Source organism: Sphaeramia orbicularis, chromosome 10, assembly GCF_902148855.1.
Source record: "Sphaeramia orbicularis chromosome 10, fSphaOr1.1, whole genome shotgun sequence".
Lineage (NCBI taxonomy): Eukaryota > Metazoa > Chordata > Actinopteri > Kurtiformes > Apogonidae > Sphaeramia > Sphaeramia orbicularis.
This window is the reverse complement of record NC_043966.1, coordinates 23,071,333-23,080,063: the sequence shown is the minus strand read 5'-3', so window position 1 is coordinate 23,080,063 and position 8,731 is coordinate 23,071,333. Positions and strand designations below refer to the sequence as shown.

Here is an 8,731-nt window from a genome sequence, read left to right as displayed (position 1 = left end):
TGGAGCCCAGGTAAGGATCTGTATTCATTGGTCCGGTTGGGAACCTCTCCTGCGTCATGAGTGATGCAAAGTAAAGGGGATTCCCAAGAAATGTTCCCACAGCTTTACCTCTGTTGAATCTGCAGCAGAACGCTTAGGAACCTGCACCAGAGCCGACGGAAGCTCTTTGCTGTTTGTAAATAAATTAATAACAGGATCTGAATTGAATTTATGGATGTTTTGAAGACATTAAAAATACAACAGAGGTGAACAAGTAAGTAAGTCTGTATTTTTTCTCATGATACAAACAGATCAAGATGTCTGATAAATAATGAACTTAACATGCCAACACACTTTTTTAGGTTTCAGTGTAGAAGGAAGAGGGGAGAATTCAACCATGGACAGTTTGCCAGTTGAGGCTTGTCTTTATGCTGCTCTGCTCATGGTAGGTTTGACCTTTTAGTATTTTCATGCATTTCATTATTTTCAGCATTTTCAAAATTTCCGTCATATATGTCCTTAGGTTTGGTCCGTGCATTCTCAGCCCAGCTGTGATCAGACAGAGTTCCTACACCCTAACGGTACTTGTGTTGCATGTCCTGTATGTGGACCTGGAGAACAACTCACAGAGGTATGACACTCACTAGCCAGTATCCTGTACCCCTCCTGTCTTTACCACTGTTAAATGGGTCACAGTTGCTAATACAGTATACTGCACATACTCTTCAGGACTGTGGCTTTGGAGATGGTGGTGAAGGCATCTGTATTATGTGTGAACAAGGAACATTTAGCTCAGATACAAGTGTGGCCCCCTGTACAAGGTGTACCCAGTGCAACCTGCTGAATCGCCTGCAGAAAACAGGATGCTCATCTACCACTGATGCCCTCTGTGGACAGTGCCTCCCAGGGTGAGTTTCTGCCTAAGACCAGGGCAAATACATTATACTAAATGCAATTATGAATGTCTTTTTTCAACATAAGCATGATATATGACATTCAAATCTGATATAAACATGTGTACCCTCAAGAAAACTATTCCTAGTCAGATAAAGTAGTAGAAAAAAAGAAAAAAGGCTTTGATTTGATTGACGGGAAAAGTCCAGATTGATCCTGTTCAAGAGAGATAAGAGAGGCAGATAAGTGATTACCCATCATGCCTAGTGTCTACAGTACAAGCCTGTGGGGGTAGTGTTATGATATGGGGTTGATTCAGTTGGTTGGGACTAAGTTGAGCAACGTTATGAATATACTGAATACCAGGTCTGAACGTCAGTAGATTTTTTTCTTCCTTGATAAAATGGAGACCAAGGTTATAATACATTTGGATTTTTCATTATAGTTTAGTTTTATTTAGTTTTGACTTTTTTTTCTCCAATTCAGTTAGTTTTAATTAGTTTTTAGAGCAGGTTTGCTAGTTTTTATTAGTTTTTGTTATTTTCTAAATGCTTAGTTTTAGTTTAGTTTTAGTTTTTTTTTTTCATATCTTTTATCTTCTTCGCTGTCATATTCAAATAAATCCTAGACAGGACTCTGCTGCTTTCTCCCAATTTTAGTCTCCATGTTTCCACGTAGAGTGGGGATGAGAAGACGACTCTAAACCACAAGTGACAAGAAGTGACGGACCGTTAAATATCATATGGTGTCAGCAGCTAAAACTGCTTGAGGGAAATAAATCAATTTCATATCATATCCAGCATTGACAAAGATGAAAACTAAGGGAATTTTATCCATAATTTTTATACATTTTAGTTAGTTTTGTAAGCACACAATACAGTTTTAGTTGGTTATCATTTTTTTTCTTTGAATTATAGTTTTTATTTATTTCGGTTGACGAAAATGTTTTTGCAATTCTAGTTTTTTCATTAATGATAATAACCTTGATGGAGACATTCTGAGATGACAACATTAGGATTCATCAGGCTCAAATTGCAAAAAAGTGGTTCAGAGACATCATTTTCACACATGAATTGGCTACCACGGAGTCCAGACTTGAACCCCATTGAGAATCTTTAGGATCTGATTAATTTGGATGAATAATGCTCATCAGTTCATCCATACATTTAGCAAGAATCTTCATCATAACATTAAAATGTAACATTCACAGGGTCTTTGAAATTACCACTGACTCAAAGGAGCGATATCTTGTTTTTTTAAATGGAATTATGCATTTTAAAACATTTCCCTGTGGTCTACATAAAATATAAATGCTATGCTTGGGTCTGAATTCTTCATTAAGTAGGAATTGAAACGGGTTGTAGAAATCCACTCGATTTTTGCCAGAATGAATATAAAGATAGGGTTGCAACACCTGGGGGGTTCAAATTCAAACTGTATAAACTATTAGGGTCCAAATACACATATAAATGTACCAAAGACTAATAAAAGTGGGTTTAGCAAAATATGACCCCTTTAAGATAAGACAACATAAGATAAGATAAGATAAGATAAGATAAGATAAGATAAGATAAGATAAGATAAGATAAGATAAGATAAGATAAGATCAGATCAGATCAGATAAGATGAGATAAGATAAGATAAGACAAGACTTTATCATCCCACCATTGGGGAAATTTCACACTTGACAGCAGCAACACATAACACATAAGTCTAAAGAAAAAGACAGGTAGAAAAAAAACTGCTACAAAATGTGTTGCTTAACCCTTTCATGCATAGTGGTCACTACAGTGGACAGTTACTCTACAGCTTTACGCTTGTATATTCATGAGTTTTGTTGTTTTGGTTCCATATCAACTAACACAGTGGACACTTATGTGTCATCTCATAAACTGCAATTCATACCATTATTGTAACTTTGCTGTTCTTGATTGGTTCTTGAGTGGAAATCCATTGTTAATTTTTATTTTTTGCATATTATCTCCATGAAGTGAGTAATAACTAGTATTAGAATATGTTAAAATATGAGAAAACATCAGAGTAGCTGCATTAAACATGGTTTCATTTCACTGTTTTCATATCACTTTATGATATTGGGTTTTAAATACATGTTTCTTTGCTTCAAGAATAAAATTCATGGTGTAGCTGAGTGGAAATTTTTGTAACTCCATGAAAAACAGGTTGATTTAAAAAAAAAATTCAATCACAATGTTTTGTTTTTCATGCCTAAAGTGGAATAAAAACACTCAGGAAAAAAATCTTGATTAAGGTTCTCATAATTCATGCATGAAAGGGTTAAGTTAAAAGGAGATATTTTATTTTATTTTACTTTATAAATTTGAATACCAAAAAAACAAACAAACAAAAAAATAGTAAAAAAAAAAAAAAAACACTGGAAAAGGAGTGGGATTAAGTCCAATTTATATATTCACGCCCTCTTGCCCCATCTTTTTCTACTGATCACATAGTTCCATGTCAGTTCCTCAAAGTACCTTAACAAATCTTATACATGTCAAAATAAATGTTAAACGATCCTGCACAAAACTAAAAAAAAATATATTATACATATCAAAAAGAAAATCTGTCCATTTCATAACTGCATTTCATAACAGTATTTGACATATCAAAATAATCTCTGTCCATTTCATAGCCGTATTACGCATATAGATAGACTTCACTTCAAATATAAGTAGGCAAAAGAAGTTCCAGATCCAAAAGGACACTCCAATATATGGAATAAATCAACCAAAAAAGAAAACAAATATCACACAAATGTACAACAATTTGACTGTGACTCTTCCACAACACTCAAGATACAGTTGTGGAAAAAATTATTAGACCATCAAAAGTCATCAAAAACAATTGTTATGCATTCGAGTACTAACTCCTGTGTGTATCATGTGGCTAAAACAGGCAGAAAAGAAAACATACTAAAAGCACTGTTTTTGGCAGTACAATGCCATAGCTATTGATGTAAGAACTGAAGTGATTTTGGTTATTATCAAGAAAACATGGAAAATGGCAAGATATTAGCACTGAAATTAAACTCTTATGAGCTGTTTTTGTTGTTATCATTATATTTGTCCAAACAAATGTACCTTTAGTTGTACCAGGCATTAAAATGAACAAGAAATTGAAGAAAACAAGGATGGTCTAATAATTTTTTCCACGACTGTAAGTTCAACTTTCTGAGAATCACACAATCAACCATTTCTGTATTACAAAATTAAAGTTAAAACAGGAAAAGAATGTTTCTTTTTACCAAGTTAAAAAACCTGATGAATCTCTTAAATTATGAGTATCTTTGTACATACAGGTATTATGAACTCAGGAGTATGACTGGAGGAGTGGAGCCGGTCTGTGTACCCTGTTACAAACACGACACAGTCCATAAAGAGTGTTTGCTTTTGACATCTGTTGGCTCTAAAGCAGGTAACATCCAGACCTAAACCTCAGACTGAACTATGATGCAGTCATGGTGTGCTTGAATAAATAGTTTTATTGGCAAATTTCCAGGCATGTTGTAAAGGAAAAGGTGTGCTTGTTATTTTCTGACAGATGTTCCCATCACTGCAACCAGGGAAAATTTCCAGGAGCCTAAGGAGAAGAGTGAGTGTCATTATAGATCAACGTTTTCATTTGTGCTCTTGAATTCAATTTCACTTGAATGGTTTTCTCTTTACCCTAGGGTTAAAGGAAGACACATTTTCAGTTGTTCTCATTGGATCAGCTACAGCCTCCTCCATTTTTGTCATTGCTCTGTTGCTGTGGGCATTCCTCCTAACCGCTGAGAGATTCAGTAAGTTTGACACGTAACTTTCTGCATTTTATCTCCATTCAGCTATTCTTGGCTGATTTAAATTGGGATCATATGCTTATAATTTTTCAGAACACGTCCCTGAATACTACAATGGGTCTGAGGGATTACTGTCTGCGCCGCTGAACAGCCATAAAGAGAGAATAATAAAACCACCAGAGACTCCTTCACAGAAACCTGCTCATACTGATGATCCCCTGAGGTACTTTGTTAATGCAACACAATGTCTGGTTCATTATTTGATTTAGCTCTACCAGTCTTTCTCTAATTATTTATTTACCCTTCATCTCTACCTCTAGAGGCCTAAACTCAGTGAGTCATGAGAATGAGGTGCACCCGACTTCCATTGTGATTAACGTCACCACCAACATCAAATCTACTAATCAGAATAAAAATAATACACAAGAGAATGAGAGAGACAGCTGTTTTTCACTGGAGGAGGTATGATGTTCTCTGGTCTTGAAAGAAATATGGTACAATTAAACTGCAATTTATAAATTAATCTATAGTTTAACCCATAAAGACCCAGTGTTACTTTTGTGTCAGTATCTAATTAAACTTTTCTCCATATATAACCTTTCTTAAGTGATTTATCACCATTTATTATATTATTATCCTCTGCATTTTGCATTTTACTAGTGTAAATCAGGTATTTTACTGTATTTAATTCACTGATCGTGAAGATGTTCATAAAAGATCAGATTAAAGTTGATGGTTATTATATTAAAAACAGAGAAAACTGCAGAAAAAGTGACTTTTTCGGTCAAATTTATAATTAATTGAACATAAACCAACCATTTCCATCCACTGTCACTGATTAAACTCCATGGGTTTTACTGGTGAATCAATGTTGTAGAAGTTGACGATGTTTCCATGTTTACTATAGAGCCTCTGAACATCCAAACGGGTCATATCTGATGACCATGAAAAGATGACAAACTGCATTTTACACCAATTATTTGATTGATAGGATTAGTGGATCAAGAGGTATTAAACAATTTGCATCACTAGATGCTTTTTACTGGGATATGGATGTTTGGGTCTTTATGGGTTAAATTGCACAAATATTTAATATTTCTTATAATACTGGATGCAATTCATGTTTGGGTGTAGCCATTGAGGAAGTTCACTATCTATTTGTTGAGGTTTTGAGACATTCACCACTGAGAAAAGTTGGATGACATTTCATTTGTGGTCAACAAAGCATGGAAAAAAAATGAAAGCTGAAAAATTCGATGGCAACACCCCTTTCCAGAATGGATGTAATACATGGTCCAGAGCACTCACTTTCAAAACTTTTCACAAGGAAATTCCTTTCATTTCCAGTATACAGGTATTGAGGCTACAACTACGATTTGACAAAAGAAGACAAGAGTAAAATTGAAGATTTCTTTTCCAAATTAAATTGTCCTGCAACTGAATTGTTTTGTTTTATGAAACAACAAAATATATACTTGACAATGATATGGTATGAGAAAAGATATGTAGTCTCTTCATGACAGATATTGCAATAATAAACTGAAATAACATATGTAAAACAACACATTTATTAACAGTTTAACAAGATCCTATAAGATGTGTGAAACATGACTTCCTATTTCACACCTTGTCTCTATCTTGACTGCAGATGGAGCAAAAACTGCAGAAAATATGGGAGGTAGCTCAAGGTAAGAATGTTTTCTTCCACCCTCAGCAACTATGTAACCACTAGAGCTTAATAGAAAATCACTTTCCATTTTAATTACAGTCATGTCTTTTCCCAGGGGTCTCATATTATATTTATCCATAAATTCTGTAAATTCTATACAGTAGTTCAGCTGCCACATCTCTGAAGTTGATGTTATGATTTTCTTAAATCCAGATCAGAGTATCGAAATGCTGGACTATGACTCAGTCCAGGACTTGTCCCTGCTGCTGGACTCGGCTGACAAGAGTATTCTGAGGAGACTGGGCCGGTCTTTAGGTGTCCCCCCTAATGTCAATACTCATCTCCAAGGCTTCCAGGACCTTTTTCAGTATCTACGCACCTCCACATACACACTGCTGCCCCAGCTGGCCCAGGCTGCTGCACTCCTGCCCAGTCCAGAAGTTGTTGCAAGGATACATCGAGCAGTGGTGACCAAGTGACCGCTAAACCCCCAGGGGTGTGTGTGATGACAGTGTTACCTAACTGGATCACCCTATACATCTTACCTACTCTTGAAACACAAAGGCATTATACTGTTACCGAGTGAATATAATACTTAAAGAGCAGAGCAGATCCAGCACTTTTATATTCTCTGTTGTACTTTGTATGAAGAACATTTGATGTAGATGTTGCATGTGAATAAACAAATCATATTTTAATAGTATTCATGCTATTTGTTAATTTATTTTAGTTTGTTATTTGTGTTAATGTAAGCGTTAAATAACACAATATCCAGGTCATTGCAATTGAACCCTGCATACAGTGTTGTTTCCTGTTTACCATGTAAAATAGATGAGAAGCCCTCTGGCAAAAGCATGTGAGACAGACCAAGACAGAGGATGTAGTGTTCATTGCAAGAGAAAGAACATAGAACCATGAGAAAGTGTTATTCTCATTCTCATTTTAAGACGTCTGCCAGTTGACTATTTTTCCTGATCTCTATACCTTTGCAGATTCATCAGCACATTACACGCGGTAAGTTATTCATTTTTAGATATACTTTACTTATTCTTCAGTATTTAATAAATGCTGACAAGGATGTGGTATCAGTAATGTAAAATGTAGGAAAAAAACTGTTGCTTTCCTTAAAAACAACCTTGTAAATCTTCAGATGACTTTGGTACAAAATAGTTTTATTATCAAATACGACTTGCCACTTAAAAAAAACCAAAAACCTTATTCCAAACATGACATTCGTGTTAACAACGAACATAAATAAACTTTGATCACTACCTCTATGCAAACACTGAAAGGCGCTCTTCATCCGTTTGTTATATATTTTATTAGCAGCCCTAAAAGATCGTCTCTTGAACACGATGGGTCACTACTAGAAACTAAAACTATCTTGTTTAAGATTTCATCCAAATGTGTCAAGCATTAAATAGAGTGTAAATTGCACAAGTATTGAGTATGTATATTTTTTTCTGTTCTGAAGATATTGTGGTTTCCAAATCACTTTTTTACAGATATGAGTGACAAAATAAGCAACCATACCAAAATAGTTTTCCCTTCGTGCAAACTAGTGGATATATTTTGGACAAATTACCCGGATACTTCAAACTGGTGTATTTTCTGATGATTAGAACACTCTTTCAAATCACAGTAACATTTTATGTAGCTCTTCCTGTACCAATTTTTTGATGGTTTCCGGAAACATGGCAGAGTGGGTGCTCTTCACTTTTGGCTAGTCTCTGATGTCCACGTCCCTGTGGTGTCCGAGTCCTACCGGCTGAGATGTGTTACGCGCCCCTGGTTTAGAAAAAACACAGAAGGAAAACTTCATAGAAATGGCGGAGGGTGCTACAACTCTCAAAGGCTTACGAGCCCAAATGGGTAAGAACTAAATCTTGGCAGTCTCGCTTATGTTTTGTCGTGGTTGAGTCTTACGGTGTTGTAATGACTTTGTAATGTTTGCTGGCAAATGCGCCGATAACCGGGTTATTTGAACGCGTCGTGAGGCGGCTAGTAACGTTAGCTCTGTCCGATTATCTGCTCACAATGGACGAGGAAAATGTGCCAATTCTTTATCATTTTAAGTTGGCGGCATTGTCCAAAACTTTCTGAAAGCTTAAGTTAGCGATAACTCTATGCGGTTTACTAGCTGGTTTAATGTAGTAAACTCAGCTTAAAGTTGTTTAGCTGGAGAGCCGGTTGACATAACACGACTTCACTAGTCTGGTGAGGAACGTTAGCTTAGCTTTAGCTTTTCTTTTTGCCGTTTTTTTTAAAGTATGCAGCATAACAAGAAACTGCCTCCGTGAAATAGTAAAACTAGACAGACAAGTCTATAATTGGTTGTGATAATTTTCCAAGTACTTTTAACCGACAGTCGTGTAACGCTTGCTTATATCGCC

General features: G+C 35.6%; 2 protein-coding genes across 15 annotated transcripts in view; both read left to right on the top strand.

Moving 5' to 3' along the window:
• Positions 1-372: 372 nt before the first annotated feature.
• On the top strand, positions 373-6,837 carry LOC115427200 (tumor necrosis factor receptor superfamily member EDAR-like). Its single transcript, XM_030145680.1, has 10 exons — positions 373-424; positions 503-610; positions 709-887; positions 4,190-4,305; positions 4,432-4,482; positions 4,562-4,672; positions 4,763-4,892; positions 4,990-5,131; positions 6,318-6,357; positions 6,552-6,837. The coding sequence occupies exons 1-10, from the start codon at positions 377-379 to the stop codon at positions 6,815-6,817; spliced, it is 1,191 nt and encodes a 396-aa protein (XP_030001540.1). The 5' UTR covers positions 373-376; the 3' UTR covers positions 6,818-6,837.
• Positions 6,838-8,066: 1,229 nt separating this feature from the next.
• Positions 8,067-8,731, top strand: part of map7d3 (MAP7 domain containing 3) — a 30,035-nt gene continuing 29,370 nt past the window's right edge. For 13 of the 14 annotated variants that reach the window (XM_030145673.1, XM_030145677.1, XM_030145676.1 and 10 more), the window contains exon 1: positions 8,067-8,210. In XM_030145673.1, the coding sequence (XP_030001533.1) occupies positions 8,165-8,210 (46 nt within the window). In that variant the 5' untranslated portion in view covers positions 8,067-8,164. Of the gene's footprint in view, positions 8,211-8,366; positions 8,556-8,731 lie in introns of those variants that run through there. The other variant, XM_030145672.1, reaches the window with a different exon arrangement.